This window comes from Callospermophilus lateralis, chromosome 14, assembly GCF_048772815.1.
Source record: "Callospermophilus lateralis isolate mCalLat2 chromosome 14, mCalLat2.hap1, whole genome shotgun sequence".
Taxonomy (NCBI): Eukaryota; Metazoa; Chordata; class Mammalia; order Rodentia; family Sciuridae; genus Callospermophilus; species Callospermophilus lateralis.
In genome coordinates, this window is record NC_135318.1 from 97,635,069 (window position 1) to 97,656,557 (window position 21,489).

The 21,489-nt window shown below is 37.5% G+C and overlaps 2 protein-coding genes across 10 annotated transcripts in view; one reads left to right on the top strand and one right to left on the bottom strand.

Moving 5' to 3' along the window:
• The window catches only part of Eif5b (eukaryotic translation initiation factor 5B), a 57,217-nt gene extending 40,772 nt beyond the window's left edge, over positions 1-16,445 (top strand). For all 4 annotated transcript variants that reach the window (XM_076833676.1, XM_076833677.1, XM_076833678.1 and 1 more), the window contains 13 exons: positions 120-230; positions 1,477-1,544; positions 2,810-2,951; positions 8,266-8,397; positions 8,946-9,128; positions 9,263-9,424; positions 10,517-10,648; positions 11,535-11,666; positions 11,774-11,850; positions 11,944-12,108; positions 13,676-13,814; positions 15,222-15,383; positions 15,742-16,445. In XM_076833676.1, coding sequence (XP_076689791.1) covers positions 120-230; positions 1,477-1,544; positions 2,810-2,951; positions 8,266-8,397; positions 8,946-9,128; positions 9,263-9,424; positions 10,517-10,648; positions 11,535-11,666; positions 11,774-11,850; positions 11,944-12,108; positions 13,676-13,814; positions 15,222-15,383; positions 15,742-15,849 — 1,713 coding nt within the window. In that variant the 3' untranslated portion in view covers positions 15,850-16,445. The remainder of the gene's footprint in view (positions 1-119; positions 231-1,476; positions 1,545-2,809; positions 2,952-8,265; positions 8,398-8,945; positions 9,129-9,262; positions 9,425-10,516; positions 10,649-11,534; positions 11,667-11,773; positions 11,851-11,943; positions 12,109-13,675; positions 13,815-15,221; positions 15,384-15,741) is intronic.
• A 705-nt stretch (positions 16,446-17,150) lies between these two features.
• The window catches only part of Rev1 (REV1 DNA directed polymerase), a 77,082-nt gene continuing 72,743 nt past the window's right edge, over positions 17,151-21,489 (bottom strand). For all 6 annotated transcript variants that reach the window (XM_076833672.1, XM_076833671.1, XM_076833670.1 and 3 more), the window contains 7 exons: positions 21,240-21,442; positions 19,872-20,105; positions 19,187-19,307; positions 18,441-18,658; positions 18,181-18,337; positions 17,876-17,978; positions 17,151-17,560 (listed from right to left, as the gene is read on the bottom strand). In XM_076833672.1, the coding sequence (XP_076689787.1) occupies positions 17,449-17,560; positions 17,876-17,978; positions 18,181-18,337; positions 18,441-18,658; positions 19,187-19,307; positions 19,872-20,105; positions 21,240-21,442 (1,148 nt within the window). In that variant the 3' untranslated portion in view covers positions 17,151-17,448. The remainder of the gene's footprint in view (positions 17,561-17,875; positions 17,979-18,180; positions 18,338-18,440; positions 18,659-19,186; positions 19,308-19,871; positions 20,106-21,239; positions 21,443-21,489) is intronic.

Genomic DNA, 21,489 nt, shown 5'->3' on the forward strand with positions numbered 1-21,489 from the left:
TTAAAAACTCATTAACACACATAGGCAGTTTTGTTTACGATAAAAAATTCGCTAATTTCTTATAGCTTTTATCTTTTTCCTTGTCAAAATACCAGTCTAAATATGCTATCTTCTAATAGCTCCGCCACACACATGTCCAAGATGGTGAAGCAGGCGGTATCACGCAGCAAATTGGGGCCACCAATGTTCCCCTGGAAGCTATTAATGAACAGACTAAGATGATTAAAAATGTAAGTTACGTTGTATATCACGTGTTTTCATCTCTAACAAAAATTAAGCTATTAACTATTTCAAAAAGAAAAAAGAATAGTCTAGTATATCAGACCCATAATACTTACCATTCAGAATTAATATCTGTATTATTTTGCCTTAAATCTTTCCAAGAAATAAAACATCATTATTGGAGCCATCACGTTCTGTTTTCTTCCCTTTCTGTCCCAGAAGCAACCACTGTTCTGAAGTCAAAATTGGTTGTTTCTCTCCATGTTTTAACATTGTTAACATTGATCTCCATGTTTAAGAATTCTTTTCTTTCCCACTGATTTTTTTTCTTTCATTAGCTCTCATATTTTCTCTACTTGTTTGAAGGTATCCAGTTTTTTTTTTATGTTGAATGTAGCACAGTAAAATAAAAGTAAAGCTTGATGGATCATTCCAATGCAAGCACCCTTTTAATGTTCTTGGGGTTGCAAAATGTTGATATTTCAATCCCATCATCCATGTTCCTGTACTTTTAGAGAAACTTTATCTGATTTACTGTTTGATTGCTTAGTGATAAAGTGCATAGGAAAGGCAGGGTTAGCGCCTGATCCTTCAACTTTTATATGCCAGCTTTTAAAATAGTGACCAGTTTGGTTTTGTTTTCTCTTGTGAACTGATGGATTTAAGTATTTACTGAGTTTCAGTCTGTTTCAGTTATTATTGTGCTGAGATAGTCTCATCTCTGTCAGTGTTTGGCTGCTAGGTCGTTTTGATGCAATTCTGATCGTCCTAGTTTTTTATTGTATCGATGACATCTGGTATAACAGGATACTGTAGATTCATATGACATTATTTGAATAAGCAGGAAATTTTTAAAAATTTATTTACATTTTTGATTGATGTGGTAAACTTTCTTTAAAACATACTTTTGGAATTTTTTTGGTAATTAAGTAAGCTTTAAAATTGGATCAGATACATTTTGCAAATATCTTCCTATAGATAACTTTACTATTTGTATCACCTTTAATAATCTTATCAAAATGTAGTTTATAATATAGTTTTATGATTTAAAGGTGCTATTTTTTCATTGTTTCTGAAAAGTTCTTTTAATATTAATGAAAAATACTAACCATCTTGCTTTGCTTGTTGATTTTCTTTTAAAACCATTCATTTAGAAAAGGAAGTAGTGATATTTTTAAGTTTTTATGGCAGATAAATTGTTTTTATAAAGAAGCTTTCATTGTTTTGACTTCTTGAACTTCCTGTTGGTTCTAGTTTGACAGAGAGAATGTTCGGATTCCTGGAATGCTAATTATTGATACCCCTGGGCATGAGTCTTTCAGGTAAGAACAAGTCTTCAAGGAAATTTCTTGAAACTTACTCTAAAATTTTAATAGAGTCATTAAACTTGGGTAATCATTTGAAATCTGTGGTCCCTATAGCAATCCTCATTGATTTAGTTGTGTTTTATTTGTATCCTTGTTTTCTAGAGAAGGAAATCTTTTTTACTAACTCCTGTGAAAGCCATTACAAAGAGAAGATTATATTGTGTTGTCCTATTCATTATCATGAAAAACTGAGTCAAAATTGGCAGAAATATTAGAGAAACTTTTGGAGCTCTTTCTAACAGATGTTAATTCTGTGTGTCAGATGAGCCTTTGGCAAGTTAAGGGCTATGGCCCTTGAACAGTTTAATGCATATAGTTTTCCCTCCTCATGCCCTGGTTTTGCATTTATATATTCAAACAATTATAGATGAAAATAATTTAAAAAATGCATCTGTATTGAATGTGTACAGACTTGTTTCTTTGTCTTTTATTCACTAAGCAATTCAGTATGATAACTGTTCACATTGTATTATGTATTATAGGTTAAATACTTAAATACTCCTTTTCTAAAATGTTTGGGACCAGAAGTGTCCCAAGTTTTTGAAGTTTGGAGTATTTGAATAGACTTTTATTTTATTCATTTGTTTATTTGTGGTGCTGGAATCGAACCCAGTGCCTCACACATGCTAAGCAAGTGTTCTACCACTGAGCTGCAAACCCAGCTCTTGAATAAACTTTTTCCAAAAATCTGAAATCCACAATATTCCCAAATATGAAACTTTTTGAGCATCAGGTTGGTACTTGAAGGTTTTGATTTTGGAATTTTGTATTGGGAATTCTTAACTTGTATAAGTAATTTATAAGTGACTTAAAGTTTACAGGAGGATGTACTATGCCATTTTATATGAGGGACTTTAGCATCCTTAGATTATGGTACCTGTCCAGGTCCTGGACCCAATCCCCAGTTTTGTTTGTGTATGGTACGGGGGGATTGTACCTGGGGTCTCATGGATGCAAGGCAAAGACTGTATATCCCCAACCGTTTTTGTGTTTTTGTTGTTGAGACAGGATCTTGCTAAGTTAGTTTCCCAGATTGGCCTTAATTGGTGTTTGTCCTGCCTCATTCCTACATGGGATTACAGGTGTACACCACCACATCTGACCCCCATAACTGTTCTCATTTTGTCCTTTTTGTTTAGGTTTAACAAAGAAATTACAGTTTAAGAAGTATATTGATATTGGAATTTTCTATTCATACATCTTTGTTCTCTTTATAACAGTAATCTGAGAAACAGAGGAAGCTCTCTTTGTGATATTGCCATTTTAGTTGTTGATATTATGCATGGTTTGGAGCCTCAGACAATTGAATCCATCAACCTTCTGAAATCTAAAAAATGTCCCTTCATTGTTGCACTTAATAAGGTAAGTCTTTCTTCTGAAAACCTTAATTTGGGAAAACGCTTCTTAATTTCTGCCTAAAAAATTATACTGCAACATAAGAACATGCACTCCAGGATAAGTATACCACTGAATGTGTTTTGACCAATTCATTCATACACATACATAACTATTACCATTCAGAATATAGATTATTTTCATATTGCCAGAAAATTCCCTCATGCTTTTTTATAGTCAATCTGCTGCGTTCTCTAACTATGCAAACACTGGTCTTTCTGTCACTCTAGACTAATTTTGCCTATTTTAAATTTCATATAAATGGAATCATACAATATGTAATCTTTTGAATTTGGCATTTTGTTACTCGTGTTACTACAGCATTATTCATGTTGTTGCATGTATCATAATTTTTTCTTTCTGTTGCTGAGTAATATTCCATTATCTGGATAATACCACACTTTGTCTTTTCACCTATTGAAGGATGGTTGGATTGATTTTAGTTTCAGGATATTAATAAGAAATGTCTGTGGACATTTCTAAACAATTCTTTGAGTAGATTTTATTATCACTTTCTTTGGGTAAATACCTAGGAATAGAATTGCTGAGTCATACAGTGTATGTTCAACTTTGTGAGAAACTGGCAGATTTTTTTCATAGAGATTATACCAATTTATATTTCACCAACATTGTGTAAGAATTCCGGTTTCTGTACACTTACCTTGCCCCACCTTTAGTATTTTTTTTTAAATATTTTTTTAGTTGTAGTTGGACACCATACCTTTTTTTTTTTTTTTTTAATGTGGTGCTGAGGATTGAACCCAGCATGTCGCAAGTGCTAGGCGAGCACTCTACCACTGAGCCACAACCCCAGTCCCCCCCACCTTTAGTATTCTAATAGGTATGTGGTAGTAAATTACTGCGTTTAATTTTCTTTTTCAAGATGACTAGTGGTTTGAGCATCTTTTCATGCACTTAATACTTGTTAAAAATGGCAACATCTCTCTTTGAAGAGTCTTTTCAAAATGCTTTGCTCTTTTCTTAATTAGATGGCTAGTTGTCTTACTGTTGAATTTTAAGGGTTCCTTATGTATTTTCAGGATAAGTCCTTTGTCAGTTACATGTATCCCAGACATATTCCCTAGTACAGGACTGGATTTTTCATTTTCTTAATGGTGTAAATTGAAGAGAAGAAATTTCCAAGTTTGGCAAAATCCAACTTATTTTTAATTATTTTTGTTTCTTTTGTTCTATGTAAGAAATCTTTTCCTATCCCCAAGTTTGTTGAAATTTTTTTCAAAGGTTCAGGTTACTTACATAGAGACTTTTTGTTGACAATATTATACTTTCCCCATGGAATTACTTGGGCATCTTTGTCAAAAATTAATTGCCATATTTGTCTGTTCCTAGAATTTATCTTCTGTTCTGTTGGTCTTTATTCATCCTAACACCACTCCTACCCTATCTTGATTATTGTAGCTTCATAGTCAAGTCTTGAAAGCCAATAGTGGTAAGTTCTTCAACTTCATTTTTGTTTCTCAAAACTGTTTTGGCTATTTTAGGTCTTTGAATTTCAGTGTAAAGTTTAGAATCAGCTTGTTTCTGCCAAAAAGCTTTTCAGGATTTTGATTAAAATTGCTTTTACTTTGTAAATAAATTTTGAGAGAATTGACATTTTAACAATATAGAGTCTTCTGATAGTGAACATTATATCACTCTTTTATTAAACTAGGTTGCCTTTGCTTTCTCTTGGCAATGTATTATCATTTAGTGTCCATATGTTGGACCTATTATTCTAAGTATTTCATGCTTTTAATACTATTATAAATAACATTTTAACAATTTGAATTTCCTTCCAACTGTTGATATCATTTTTATATAGAAATAGTTGATTTTTATATGTTCACTTTGTATCTTGTGACTGATAGTGAAACCACTTATATTAGTTTTAGTAGCTTGTTCTTCTTTTTCTTTTCTTTTTTTTAAAATAGTGTTTGGTTGCAAATGGACCTTTATTTTATTTACTTATATGTGGTGCTGGGAATTAAACCCAGTACCTCACACATGCTAAGCAAGTGTTCTACCACTGAGCCACAACCCCAATCCCCTAGTAACTTCTTTAGTAGATAATGTGAGATTTTCTTTCTACATAATTTTTATATTCTTATAAATGCTTTTGTATTTTTTTCCTTATCTGTATGCCTCCTGAATCTTTTTCTTCCTTATTGCCTTAACTAGACTTTCTAGAACAATATAGAAGTAATGACGTTAGACATCCTTGTCTTCTATCCAGTCTTTGGAGGAAAGTGCTCAGTCCTTTGTCATGGTGTGATTTTTTTTCTATAGATTATTTTGTAAATACACTATAAGGCGGGGAAATTTATTCCTGTTCCTAGCTTGTTGAGGATGTTGTGATTTGCTTGATCATGAATAGTTGTTGATTTTGTCACATTTTCTTTCTGCTTATATTGAGATGTTCATGTGACTTCTCTCCTTCATTCCGTGAACAACATGAGTTTCTACAACATGAATAACCTTAAAGATGTTAAAAACTGGTCTTTCTTTACTGGAGTAGACCCCACTATAGGTCATCATGTAGTATCCTTTCAATATTTTTGATTTGCTAATATTCTGTCGAAGATCTTTGTGTTCACGAGTGATATTAGTATTTAGTTTTCTTATATGTTGTTTGTCTGATTTTGATATCAGAGTAATAAAATTGACCTCATAAAATGAGTTAAAAAATGTTTCCTCCTCCATTTTGTGGAAATTTTTGTGGCCAGATGGAGTTAAGTGTCCACTGGAATTCACCAGCAAAGCCACACCAGTGTAGTATTTATCTTAAAGACAAGCTTTTTAGGTTTTTTAATATTATGACAGTTTTATTTTCTAATATGAGCATTTATTAAGGTATTAATTTCCCCTTTAATTATTGCTTAGACATGTCATGTTTTTATTATCATGTAGATCAAATACTTCTCTGATTTATCTTGTGATTTTCTTAATTCCATTTATTATTTAGAAGAATATTGTTTAACTTCTAACTATCTTGGAATTTTTTTCCACATTATTGTTTTTTTCAAATTTAATTTCATTGTGGTTAGAGAAAATACTCAGTATGATCTCATTTTCTTCTAATTTACTGAGATTTGTTTTATTCACTAACAAATGATTAGTCTTGATGTATATTCTTGATTCACTTGAAAAGAAAATGTATTCTGCTTCTGTTGGGTTGAATGTTCTATGTGAGGCAGTCACGTAGGTGATAGTGAGACTGTTTTCTTCCATTTTCTTGCTCTACTGATTGAGTTGCTGTTAGGAATGTTCAGAGCAGATGAGGCTGTAGATTTGTTTTTACTCTGAGTTCTGTACATTTTTGCTTCATCTTTTCTGAAAATCTCTAATTAGATGCATACCCATTAAGGTTGTTATTTTTTCTATTACTGCTACTTCCTCTTGATGAATTGCCCTCTTCTATCATTACTAACTCCCCCATTTTTCTCTGTTAATATAACTTGTCCTCAAGTTTCCTTTAACATTGAAGTAGCAGGTCTTCCTTTCTTGTGATTCTCATTTGCATGGTATCCTATTACTTTTTTAACCTCTTGTCTTTTTCATAATATTTAGAATGCCTTTCTTGTAAATAGCATGTTTTGCTCTTTTTGAAGAATTCCTTTCTAAACCATTTACATTTATTATAGTATCAGACTACTTAAAATTTTTTAAAATGTTTTTGTAGTGGTAGATGGATATAATACCTTTATGTGTTTATCTTTATGTGGTGCTGAGGATTGAATCTAGGGCCTCACGCGTGCTAGGCAAGCGCTCTACCACTGAGCCACAACCCCAGCCCCAGCATACTTAAATTTTCTCATATATATATATGAGATTGTAGGTGGATATAATACCTTTATTTTATTTTTATGTGGTGCTGAGGATCAAACCCAGTACTTCCTGTGTGCCAGGCGAGAGCTCCAGCCCCCATAAAATTTGTTGCCATCTTGCTTTCCCCCCCCCTTACTTATTTCAAATAAATTTTGTTACTTTCTCTTACTTATTTTCCTGCCTTTTTTTCCTTCTTCTTTTTTTTAACTTAACACTCTACCTTCAAATATTATACCCAGCATGTATCCCTTTGTATATTGCAAGAATATTATAGTGATGTACAGTTTCCTTCTTCCTGTTCTTTGTGCTTTTCTATACTTTGGCTACTTTTGACTTTTAAAGGACTTTATCAATGTGATTTTATAATAGTTGTCTTTAATTTTTGCTGAGCTTGGATTTTACTGAATTTCTTAGATATATGTGTTTATAGTCTTTATCAAATTTTTTAAATTCTTGGTTGTTATTTCTTCAGGTATTTCCCTGCTTTCATTTCTTTAACTACAGAACAGAATTCTATGACTTTACTAGGATTCCAGCTGTTTCTTAATTTTGTCTCATCGCCAGCTAAAGGTTTCTTTCTTCCATCCTGTCTTTCCTGTATGCTTCAGTTTGGATAGTACTTTTTATTATATTTTCAAGGCTACTAACCTTTTCTTTTACAGATATAATTTACTGTTAGACTTACCAGTGAATTTTTCATTTCAACTTGACAAATTTTAGATTTTTCCTCCTTCTGAATTGTAAAATTGAGGTTGACCTCCTTTATATTATCACCTAGACTGAGATTATGCATTGTTTTGTTATGCTATTATGTCATTTTTTAGGGGGTACAAATTCCATGTTGTTTCTTTTTTTGAGAAAAAAATTTTTTGACACATTTGTACATATTTATCATGTTTCTTATGTTATTTTTCAGTATGTGTGTACAATGAATCATGATCAAATCAGATGATTAGTAATATCTATCACCTCAGACATTTATTATCACTCATAACTTGTTGAAACCATGAGGGAAAGTTTATTCTGTTATTAGCTAAACAGGTTTAATTCTGATTTGAACAGTGTAACTAAAACGAGCTGATCTGAGATAGGGCAATAACTTATTTTTTATTTTCTAGTTTTGGGTGTATAATTTTTCCTGGTGATGGTATTGTACTAATTAATCCTTGCTTCTGTCTACTTTACAAAACTTTCTGGGAACTTGACAACACACAGGTGTAGTGTTAGATAATTCTAGGGTCTTGTATTTTGCAGTCTGATGGCCGCCTCTCCTGAACTCTTTAGAGGGGCTAGCAGGGGAGATTGGTATCTCAGCAATTTCTCACTTGAAAGGGGGACTCTTATTACAGTCTATAAAGGGCTTTTGTTACAATAAAAGGATTTTTGGATCTACTAATCTTAAATTCTTGAATGTTCTGAATTTTTGAACATTTTTCTTACAAAAAAACTTTTCCAGATTGATAGGTTATATGATTGGAAAAAGAGTCCTGACTCTGATGTGGCTGCTACTTTAAAGAAGCAGAAAAAGAATACAAAAGATGAGTTTGAGGAGCGAGCAAAAGCCATTATTGTAGAATTTGCACAGCAGGTAAGAAAACCTTCCCTTCTTTATGAAAAGCCATTTCTCAGACTGTTTCTTTCATTACATTATTTTTATAATAACCTCAGCATTTTTATTATAGGCTCTGTTCTCCTACTAACTGGATAGAATTTTTCCTTTATTCCTTCTTTGGTTTTTGTTTTCTGTTTTGTTGAGAATGGAGTCTTGCTGTGTTGCCCAGGCTTACCCCAGATTCCTGGACTTGGGGGATCTTCCTGCCTGAACCTCCCCAATACCTGGGGCTGCACATGCATACCAGCTTGCTTGGCTTCCTTCTTTTTATATCAGAAAGCCAGTACCTTACAGAACTCTTTACAGTCTGAACATTTTAAAAATCTAAGGTGCCTTAGATGGAATCCACTTTCCTTTAATATAGTGCCTACATCACTTCTATACAGGAGTGAACCCAGGGCCCTCAAGAATGCTTCAGCAGTTGCAGAATGATTAGCCCTTTGCTTATCTAGCTTCTCTTTAGTCATTCCCCTCTGGTTACCTCCTTTCACAGCTTGGTGTTTTGGAATGACTTTTGCTTCCAGGGTTTGAATGCTGCTTTGTTTTATGAGAATAAAGATCCCCGCACTTTTGTGTCCTTGGTACCTACCTCTGCACATACTGGTGATGGCATGGGAAGTCTGATCTACCTTCTTGTGGAGTTAACTCAGACCATGTTGAGTAAGAGACTGGCACACTGTGAAGAGCTGAGAGCACAGGTGATGGAGGTAATTATCTTCAGGCTTCCTGCTTACTTCCCACTCCAGTAGCGAGTTCCTTGGGTAGAGGATGTTTGTGACTTTTAGATGTAATGAATTTGATGCATCATGTGTTTTGTTTCCTTTGCAATAATTTCTGTTAGGTTAAAGCTCTCCCAGGAATGGGCACCACTATAGATGTCATATTGATCAATGGGCGCCTGAAGGAAGGAGATACAATCATTGTTCCTGGAGTAGAAGGGCCCATTGTCACTCAGATTCGAGGACTCCTGTTACCCCCTCCTATGAAGGAATTGCGAGTGAAGGTAAGCATTGATACACAGGACTTGTAAGTTCTGAGGTTGCTTCCACACTTTGAGAGCAGTTTTATTTTAGATGTCTTCCTATGGAAGGCTGTCCCTCAGCAGAGATTTGTAAATGTACATATTTACCAGACCAGGGCTTTCCTAAAAGATAAATTACATCGTTTTGCTTCCACAGTGTTAATTGATTTTTTATTATTAACCGTTTTTATGTTAAAAGAAACATCCATGCTGAAAAGTGCATAAAACATAGAAGAAAAGTTTAATAATAATAAAGTTTTAGGAAGCAGCCTTGCCACAGATCAAATGTTGCTTGCTGACACCCAGAAGCTTCCACATGCTTCTTCCTGATGTGAGGTCCCTCTCTTCCCTGAAACCTAAGACTTAGCCAGGGCTGCATGAGAATAGCTAACATCTCCATTTTAAACATCCTTAGTTTTAGAAACTGAGTGTGCATCCCTGAAAGTGTCTGGGCTTTGTATCAACGGAGTTATTCTTAGTGTGCACTTTGTATCTTTGACTTTCCAGCTGATAAATAATTTTTAAGATTTGTATTCCAGGGCTGGGGCTATAGCTCAGTGGTATATCACTTGCCTAGCATGTGTGAAGCACTGGGTTCAATCCTCAGCACTGCATAAAAATAAATAAAGGCATTCTGTTAAAAAAATAAAAAATTCCATTATGTGGATATGCTATGAATTATCTGTTCTGTTGAAAATGTAGGTTTGTTATTACCAGTAGTGTCAGGAAGACTGTTCTTCCTATCTTGTGGAGTCCTGCCAGTGTCTCCAGGGTACACCCTGTAGAGTGGATTGCATGTGTGACTCATTTCACTAGATGAGGTCACACTGTTATCCACATTAGCCAATAACAAGTTAGATTCCTGGTTATTTCATATCTTTATCAGGTCTTTGTCATTTTTAAGATTTATATGAGACACTGGTCTATTATTACTTTTTTATTATTTTGTAGTTTGTGTGTATGTCTAGTCTAAGGAATGTTTCCTGACCCTCAGGTCATGAAAATAGTCTCTCTTATCATCCAATGCTACCACTTTTCAAATATATGTGGTGGAAAATGTTTTTATCTCTGTAGAACCAGTATGAAAAACATAAAGAAGTAGAAGCAGCTCAGGGGGTAAAGATTCTTGGAAAAGACCTGGAGAAAACACTGGCTGGTTTACCTCTCCTAGTGGCTTATAAAGAAGATGAAGTCCCTGTTCTTAAAGTAAGTTCATTGTTATTATGTCATCAAGGCACATGCTGGGGATGTGACTAAAATGGACACCTTTGTCTTTGTGAAGTCTCTTGGTCTCTCAGCAAACTTAATATTTTGAAATTATTTCAGTTTATACAATTACTGTGAATTGACATAAATATTTTTGTATCCACTAGAATATAGATATGCCTTCTATTTTAAAATAGAATTTTAGATAACCTAATTTATAGATGGAGCTGAAGAAAATCTTCCTAGAGACAGTCATTTAAAAGCCCATTTGTGTATAGCAGTTGGCCCATATCCAGCAGAGTTTCACAAAAGCAAACCTTTTAGCTATAGTCTTATTTGTTTGCATGCCAGAGAACAAATATAGGTGTTACTAGCACTGACCTCTTATGTGCCAGGGCCACCATTATGTAGTGGTAGGTCATGCCATCAGGCAGTCACTTCTGGGACCAGTGGGAACAGGGCAAAGCACAAGCCCAGTGCCAAGTATGAAGTAGATTTCTGTATCTTTTTTAATGGTGTCAACACATTTAGCTGTTAAGATAATGAAGTTTAGGGTATTTCATTGTTGAAACAGCCAAGCAGAGCTATTAAGCTACCCTAACATTTGAGGTACTATTTTTGAACGCTCATTCTTATCTATTATTTCATTCTGCCCCACCCATCTACTGTTTTTCCTTAAAGTTGGTCAACCTAAGACAAAGGTGAAGTGGGGATAGGACTAGATAGAGTTGCCAAATCTCTTCTGGCATAAATTATTATGCTTTGCCCTAAGCTTTGGCTTCTTATTTTCAGATAAATACTGAACCCAAAAGAGGAGCAATTTCATTCTAGGCAGTTGAGGGTAGAGGTATACGGACATCCTTGTCAAATCTGATTTCTTTTTAAGGATGAATTGATCCATGAGCTAAAGCAGACACTAAATGCTATCAAATTAGAAGAAAAAGGAGTCTATGTCCAGGCATCTACACTAGGCTCCTTGGAAGCTCTACTTGAATTTCTGAAAACATCAGAAGTGCCCGTAAGTAATCATGTCCAGCTCTTCACAAGTCAATGGTGGTTGTGGTTTGTGATGCTGTTGCCATTACTTGACACATGCAGATAAAACTGGAACCTTCCTTTTTACAGTATGCAGGTATTAACATTGGCCCTGTCCATAAAAAAGATGTTATGAAGGCTTCTGTGATGTTGGAACATGATCCTCAGTAAGTCATTGTTTCTGCTACCTGTGGCATTCAAACTGTCTTTTGTGACTGGCTTTTTCATTGAATGATCCTTGATGTATTTTAATCTTTCAGATATGCAGTAATTTTGGCCTTTGATGTGAGAATTGAACGGGATGCACAAGAAATGGCCGATAGTTTAGGAGTTAGAATTTTTAGTGCGGAAATTATTTATCATTTATTTGATGCCTTTACGAAATACAGACAAGACTACAAGAAACAGAAACAAGAAGAATTTAAGTAAGTTGGCATTTTTTATTTTATTTGGGTTCTTTAATAATGAAGTTTGTTGAGAATTAACTAAATCCTGGAAAGGCATATAGGCAACAAAAGTATGGCATTTGTACATCTACCTGAGGTTGTGTCCCTAAATGGTCTGTTAGAAACTCACCCAGTTTTCTTTGTGGCCTTTTAGTTTATTCATTTTCAATGCTGCAGCTGTGGGTCTCATGAACATAGTAGTTGCTTTATCTTGCTGGAATTGCTTATTTGAAATTGCATGGAATGTGATTAACAAAATCAAAGTGTGAGAATTAGGAAGTCAGTGAGAAATCAATTCCTGCACAAACATTCTGAGCGCCCATGTGCCTGGAGTGGTCAGTCTCACCCAGGCCAGGCGCCTTCCTTTCAGAGCTGAGGTGCTCACTCTCATTGGGAGAGGCAGCTGGTAGTTAATGCTTAAGTGGAGATAGGTACTGAAAGACAAAATAAAGCAGGGAGGAACCTTGAAAAGGAGAGAAAGGGGCTGTGATTAATATGTAGTTGGAAGGTCTCATCTTTTTAGGCCTCTCATTGGAGCATCCAGGCAGAATCTCACATGAAGCAGAACTGGGTCCAAAAATGGAGGCACCCACATTGGCTGAGGCAGGTTACACTGCAGAGACTGTGGTAGAAAACCAGGTAACAAGTTGGCAGGATCCATATGATGTAGGAAGGTCCTTGTGGGCAGTAGGAAGTGGAAGCATGGAGCTTTTCCTTTGAGTTGTGAGTAGTTATTGTTTGCCTGGTCATGGTCAGACTGGTTGCTAGTGTTATGGGTTGAGCACCTGTCAGGAGCCTGCTGTAGTCCATGCAAGAGATGATTGAGGTGGTTAACACCAGAGCAACACAGAATGGTGGCTTAATTTCAGATACACTTGAAGGTAGAGCCAGTTGGTAAACATTAGGATTTAAATTGGTGTATGGTCACTTTTGACCATGAAATCTAAAGCAAGAAAAACTACTTGCTTGGGAAGACTGCTAGAAACTTAGCACTTCCAGCATATGCTTAATAAGCAGGGAAATTAACCTTGCAGCAATTTTTTGTATCAAAAATTTAGGAGCATGGTGAAGAGGAGGAAGTGGATAGATACCTTAGGGTCCCAAAAGACTTACACATGTGCTAAATGACAGACTTGCCAGCAGGTACTGTCCCGGGTCTAACCCCCAGCATATGGCTGTAGAGTGACTTCTTTGGGGGGTCAGACTCGACCTTTTGTTTTGGCACAAAATCCTACTGTACCCAAACACCAAGCTGGGAATAAAGCAGTGAAGGGCTCCTTGGCTCCTTACTGGCTGGGTGGAATGTGGGAAGACTAGGGAAGCAATAAAATGGAAAGAGGGAGGAGGAAGGGAAGATGAAGGGCCACAGAAGCAGGGTGGCCTTGGGCTGTCAGCTGAGCACCAGCTTCTGTGGATGGGCCTGCTTCTCTCACTCAGCCTGAGCAACCTGCTTTCATGTAATGGAAAAAGCCATATGTCCATCTGCTGTGTTGGTTAAAATTATTTTATAAGCTTAAAAAAATTCTTGCTTTCATTTTCGTTTCAGGCACATAGCAGTATTTCCCTGCAAGATGAAAATCCTTCCTCAGTATATTTTCAATTCTCGAGATCCAATAGTGATGGGAGTGACTGTGGAAGCAGGTCAGGTGAAACAAGGGACACCTATGTGTGTTCCAAGCAAAAATGTAAGTTCCAGCTGTACTGAGAAAGTGGTCTTATCTCCATGGGCGGGGGAGTTTTGTTTCCAGAACTTTAAAAAACCGTCCAAGCTTTTAGCCTGGTATTATTGCACCTCAGTATGGGTAAATGTCAGTCTTCAAACAAAAGAAAAATCAATATGGTTTGCATGGTACACTGTTTGCAGTCCCCATTCACACATCATCACTTGTCCCTCATTTCTCTGGTGACTCCACTCAGCAGCTGGTTCCTTCTAGGTGTGCGTTGGCTGCGCCCTACCTGGTGGTTTTGCACATCACTCCTGCATTTGGATCGTCTGCCTCCTCGCTAGCTAGTTGGAATTATTGGGAAGGAACTTATAAAGGAGTTTTGTGACTCCTGTCACACACACACTGCTGCTGTCTGCTCAGTTCCCTGAGGAAATTGCTGAAAGAGAAAACAGTCTCCGTGGTTCTTGGGAGAGTTCTTGTGAATGCCTGTTTCTCAACAGCCTTCTTTCTCCCAATGGCTTCAGTACCCACTGCAGTCAGTCAGCACCAAAGTTGTTACATAAATGGATGCATAATTGTGAAAACCACAAGTATCCAATAGACTTCAGTTTTGTGGTTTTTAAACTGTAGTTTGGTCAGTGAGATCCCAGAACTTATGCTGATTCCCATGTCCTTATTGCACAACTCCTGTCCTGGAAAGGGTAGTGAGAAGTTCCAGACTCATCCAAGATACCCTGCCCCAGCCCCGGTACATGACCCTTGAAAGTTTGTGCTTCCACACCATTTCAGTGTTCTCTAGGACACTACTTGTAGTAAAATCAATTTTCCATGTGACTTTGACCAAGCTCTTCCTGGTTTTAGTCCCCTCAGACCCCGCCTCCCCTCTCTACTTTGAGACCAGCTAGGCTCAAATTTGCTGTTTTCGGGTGGCTGGAATTACAGGTGTGCTATTTTCACACCTAAACCTTTCCACTTGTTCTCTAGTACCTTTTTCCACAAGGCAGTCCAGGGGGTCCTCCCCTGTAAACTAGTGTCGCTGTGACTTGTCATTTTCAGTCTGCATAATGTGTCCCCAGCTGCCTTTCTGACTTCAACTCCACTGACTCCTTTGAGTTCATTCCTGATGTGGAACCTGCCATTCCCTCCTAATACAGCCTGTCCTGAGAGGACGGAGCAGTAACAGAAAGTGAGTCAGCAGAGCACGTGTAAGGGTTTACACAGTAGTTCATCAGTGGTCTTTCTTCATCCTTATAGCTGTCTTATAAAGGGTATAAGTAAAAAAAAAATCTTCCCTGATCCTGTGGTAAGCGCAGGATAATGTGCCTAGGTTTTTAGAGAGGGCTCTGTGCGTAGTATTTCAGCTCTCAAGGTGCTGTGGAGGGTACACATCCCTCTGCGTACATTGTACTTTCTATTATCTTACAGTTTGTCGACATTGGAATAGTAACAAGCATTGAAATAAATCACAAACAAGTGGATGTTGCAAAAAAGGGACAAGAAGTGTGTGTCAAAATAGAACCCATCCCTGGTGAATCTCCCAAAATGTTTGGGAGACATTTTGAAGCTACAGACATCCTTGTCAGTAAAGTAAGTATTTCAGTGGCATGTTTTCAGAAATTGGGGGTGGGGGTCTGGTCATTTTTTTGATTACCTGTATCAGTAGCTTTGAAGTCTGTCTGGACCTGTAGAATCTGATAGTACTGGATCCTTCTCTAGGGTGTGCTCTGGTAGGGCCTTGTCCTGTTTAAGGACAGTACCCCTGAGTACAGCAGCACGCTATGTTCCTTGCAGATGTATTGGGTGTGTGTGGGGGGGGCGGCGAGAGCTCTACTCCCTTAGGCAGGCTCACATTGTTTCTGCTGCTTAAGTTTTCTTTACACTGAGCAACATTTGTGCACCTGTTTGTTACATTCTGTTCACACTGTTTGTGCCTCATGCATTGCAGATCAGCAGGCAGTCCATCGATGCGCTCAAAGACTGGTTCAGAGATGAAATGCAGAAGAGTGACTGGCAGCTTATTGTGGAACTGAAGAAAGTATTTGAAATCATCTAAATTTTTCACATGGGGCAGGAATTGGAGTAAATGCAATATTATGTTGTAATACCACCAACAAAACAAAAAAATGGAACAGATGTATCTGGACACTGATGGACTTAGGTGTATAAAACGTTTTCCATGAGAAACCAAGAAACTTACACTGGTTTGACAGTGGTCAGTTACACATCCCCACAGTTCCAGCGTGCCTGTTCGTTCACACCCTCCTCACCCCACCCTTCCTTACTTGGCTGCTGTTTTAAAGTTTGCCCTTCCCTAAATTTGGATTTTTATTACAAATCTAAAGATCTTTCAATTTTATACTGATTAAATCAGTCCTGCAGTATTTGATTAACCTCGCTTCTGCAGATTTTGTGATTCTTGGGACTTTTTTGATGTAAGATACACATCTTTCTTTATGCGTATTCTTCCGCCATAAGCCCTTAGGGATTTTTTATAATAGAAAATGAAGCATTCTGATATTTATCTGCTTTGTGTGAAACCATGGTGTAAAGCATAGCTGGCTGCTTTTACTGCTTGTATAGTCGTGAGAGTCTTGTAATCATCACAGTTCAAAAACTAATAATAATAAACAGACATTGCAGTACTGGTAAGCTCTGTTAGGCTTCCATGTCAGTGTAGCTTCTCATCCTCATATCAGCATAAGGCAACAGGAGGGATTTTCATTCATTCATCTTGTTCTGTTTTATTTGTCCTTTTACCATGCACATACTTTGATAACTTGCCCATTGTTACCAGCTGTCTTATCTGGGTTTGGTGCCTCTGAGTCACTTCAGATACTTCGTAGTGTGATTTATTCATGGAAGTGATCCAAATTGCTAGCTCTAGATTAATATGGATCTAAGCAAGCAGACACTCTTGTTGAGGGAAAGTAAGTATTAATTAGCAGCATGGACTCAAACGTATATAAAATTTGTATGCTGTTAACGTTCTCTTAAAGATAGTTTGATAATCTGTACTATTCTTCATTATCAAAATTTCTCTAGGGCCAGTAGAGGCATAGCCAATACCACCTCAGAACTATCTGTGGGACTTCATTTTTCCCAGAAGCTTCCCCACACAGAAGAAGAAAAAAATTTAACATGTTCATGTGCATGCTTGGAGACAAGAATAAGATGATTTAGAAGTTTTACCCTTTCTTGGAACAAGTAGAATCCTGGTCTGGGACCTCTCAGGAATTTCAAAGCTTAGCATGGATCCAGCCAGAAACGGTCTGGAGGTTTTTCAGCCTCTTAAGTATAATAAATAGTTGCTTCCTATAGTTGAGTTTTTAAGGATTCACAAAAAGGAGCCTGTACAAAATATACATACAGTTCTTTATTAAACAACTGTAAACACTTCACTGTAAAAATCCATAAAACTTTATAAACAAACATTTTGTAAATAGAATCTATGCTACAGTAAAAGAATTAACACAATTATTTACATGCAATACTGACAAATTTGGCACTTTTTGAAAAGAAATGTACAAAACACTTGCTTTAAAAAGAAATCTGAAAATGTAAAAACTCAGAGCATTACTATCATGCACTTTGCAAATACCTCACAAGCACTTATGGCACAGCTAGCAGAGAGCACCAGGCTCTCTGGTAATATTTATGTAACTTTTAATGTGCTTCCATAAGTTTGTTGTAAAACCACCTGAACATTGTCAAGAATAAAGTCAAATGCCATATTCCAAACCGATTCCACCGATTGCTGCATCAACCTGAAAGCGGGAAAGAAGAACAACCATCATTAGGAAAGAATTCTAAGACTTAATTCCTTTTTCCAAGTCTTCATTGCTTCATTTTTTACACATAAAAGGTGATCTTGGCCAGAAATTAAAATCCTACGTAGAACACTAAAAAGGAAATATATTCCGATAGTTTTTAAATCACATATTAGACACAGATCTCAAGGGCAACAACCTCATTTTAAACTTTCTATTGTCAAAACATGGCATTTTTTGGTTAATCCTGAAGAATATATTTTGCCAGGAACAAGTTTCTAGGAGAAAGTTTAAAGCTTCCCTTCAACTTACCTTTTCATGTATTTTATAACCAAGTCCAGTTTTTCCAAATCTTTTTCCTCTATAAGATCAGTACAGTATTTCACAACTTGCAGTATGTCTTCTTCCATTGGATCTAGAAAGGGGGAAAACCTCAAATAAGGACCATGATGTTTAATAAAGAATAAAGAGATCTGCAGGGACAAAGGAAAAAAGAATGGGCTGCAGAATTGGGACTTTTTTCAAAGCAAGTCCAAAAGATCAGTAAGAAATTCGCATTCAATCTGTACAGTATGTTCATGTTCTCTTGAACAGGGCCACCCACAGGTCAAGCCAACCTGAAATGGTAGTTATCCATTCTTTGAGCAAGGTCTTTACATCACTGAACTCAACAGCTCCAGCTAGATTGGGTGCTGCAGGCCTAACACAGCTGGCCAGGTCAGGCTGCAAACTGGAAAGGCCTGGCACTCCTGAGGAGGAAGCAGCAATTTCTTCCTGTTGAAAAAACAAAAGATAAAAGTGCTATTTTTAGAAGTATCAAGGACATTAAGACCTGATACAACTCAAGAGTTTTAAAAGTATTTTTCAAAAAGCTTACCAGGGGTTTCTCAGCAACAGATCCTTCATGTTTTAGGAACCCATCCATTAACTTCTGGGGACTCCCACAGGCCCCTGGCAGGGATTTTGCAGGACTGCTAAGCAGTTTGTTTTTCAGAGGGCTCTGAATCTTTTTCTTGGGACTCATGGGGTTTTTTTTCTTGGTTTTCTTTTCTTTCACTGTTGTTGGCTTTAGCTGAAGTAAAGGATTCTTTGGCACTAAAGGGAGAGGTGTATAATGAGTCTGGACAGGACCATAAGCTCTTTCCCTTTCCAAATATGCAACCCCCCACCCTCCCAAAACATCCATCCTAAAACACCTCCTGCCAGGAGTGGCAGTGCCAACAGGCTCCACACTTCCTCTGTCTCAGCTCTGGCACTTACTAAGTCAGCCTTTGGCATGATTATTTATAATAGAGTGGTCACAGGATTGGAAGAAGAGTCAACAGATGGAAGCCCTCATAACAGTGTCTGCTAAACTGTAAACTTCAGAATTGTTACTCTTAGAGAGTAAAAGTGGATTCAGGTGTTTGTGATGCACATCCACAAATCCTGAGATGATGTTGTGTGAGTCTTTGACAAGTACTGAAATGATCTGTCACTTCATTCTTTAAAACAAAATCTGAATAAGAATCTAACTAGGACTATGCCAGCTCCCACCCCTACTGTAGCCCTGTTCAGATATTCTCCAGTAATGAAGATCTCTTAATGGAATGAACGTTTATTTAAGCCACTTCCCAGGCTTACCAGATGCACTGGCTGGCTGCTGGTAACTAGTGTCTTCTCCCTGCCTTTGTCTTTGCTCATATGCTGCTTTCAGCTCCTTTTGAAGCTCAGCAGGAAGGGCAGCAAAAACCTCAGGGTCCACCTAGTGGGAAAGCAAAGCCCAGAGTCAAACTTGGGTTAATTTTAAATGGCAGCTGGTTTATATTTTTTCACAAAGGTTTTGTTTTCAGGTCAACCTTTGCTGACCTGTATGAATTCTTTAGGTCTTCAGTATCAAACATTAAATCTTGAAAGACTTTAGGGTAAGAATAGGAATTAAATTTGAGCACTAATTGGAACTTAAAAATAAAACCACCACTATGGGGGAACAATCAAGATAAGGCACACTAATAGAAAACAGGAACTGAGACTGTTACTGTCCCCTATATCTGACTACATTTCCACCTGCTGCATTCTTGTGGCCCAGTGATGGGCTCTGGCCAATGCAACAGAAGCAGAATATGTTCATTATTCTAGGTAGGCACCCACGCACCATTTGCTCCATTAAGTCTATGGTCTCCTGATGAGGCAGAACCAAGAATCCCACTCCCCATTTGACACAGCATGAGCTACTGAATTAGGGTGCAGAGGAGAAAGGGAAATAAGATGGTGTAGGATGGATGAGAATGCTTAAAACTATAGTAGAGGATGCCTGAATTTAATTCACCTGTGAAAATGCTGGAAGGGCTATAACATTTATTCCTGTGTCACTATTAGATTCTTGAGGTTCTGGTATTTGCAACAATACTGTCCCAACTGGTTGTGCTAAAACTCCCGAATTACAGCCATTTACTGGTTCTTTCTTTTTGTCACCACGTGGCTCTCCCTGCTGAACAGCACAAACTTGTTCTATCTGTTCCCGGATATCAGGTGGAAGTGCTTCTAGAACAGACTGATCAAGCTGTAAAATATCAAACATGAATCTGAGGTTAAAGTGTGCTTAGACAGGAGGTATTTAGGGGAGGGAACCTCTTAGATAATGAACATAGAGTGCAAACCACTGGGCTAGAAAAGCTACTGTCCCTCCTGGGCCCCTGCCCCCCAAGTACATCTTTGGAATGTCTTTGCCTTTTGCCATTGACACCTGAAGTGACATTAGGAGTCTGGAGGTAAGTGTGCACCCCTGCCAGTACCACAGATCAGGTAAATCCACATATACTTGTATACTGTCTTGTAGGAGGAGCTCACCCATGGGAGAGGCCAGAGCCCAAGATACATTAACTTTCTTACTGTGTCAGAATTTACCTTCCTGTATGAGACTGCCCCAAAATACTAATAAATCTAGTCTGAAAGGAAGCTGGAAATGGGGTTTTCTAGAAAATACTTTTCTCTGCCCACATACCTGCTGCTCCTTTGGCTAGGACCTCCCCCTTGCTGTCCACATACATCCAGTACTTCGGAAACATGGCAATCTCATAACCTAGATAGGCTCATCTTACCCAGCCAGAAACAACTGTTGGGTGTCACCATCAACTGGGAGCCAATGCAAGGATATCAAAATTGACCCTCCCTCTCCCTAGTACTATAGCCAGCATTGATATCTTCTCTAGTACGAGATAGAGGGAGACCACAAATGAACTTCCTTTAGAGCTTAAAAGTGCTAACATTTCCCAGGGGCAAAGGATGCCAACCATATATCAACCACACTTAGAGCCTACACAAACTGAATTTTAAGCTTAGACTCTAAAACATTCACTCTACAAAAAGAAAGGTTTGCAAATGCTGCAAAACCCTTTGACATTAGATCCTAGTTCACTAAAGATCACCAGAGTTGCTCTGTTGAATACAGCAAGCCTGCATGATTACACTGACAAAGTGCCAGCTCATACGACGACAGCCTTTTAAGCCACACTTTACAACTTGCAAGAGTTGCAAATATTTGCAAAAGCACTTTCATCTACACGAATAACTGTCCTGTCATATTTTGGAAACCTTATTAATTCTAACCAGTAGCCTTTTCTCCCTTTGGTTCTACGGATGGAATAAACAATGTCATTTGTAAGCTACTTTTGTACTTAGGAGTATAAAAACATACCTGGGAAGGTGACGGGACCTCTATACTCAGGTTAAGTCTTGACTGCACACTGACGGGAGAATGCAGACCATTCCATTTCCTTGAAGACTCTCCCTTGTTAGTGTCAGGACTCACACTAGCTGGCAGATGTGTATTAAAGGATGGTAAGAAAGTACAACTTCGAGAGGCAGGTGATATTTCCAGATCCACAGCCGTCAGAAACACTACAAGTATAGAAAAATACGCTGTATAGCCTCTTTAGGTAACTTGA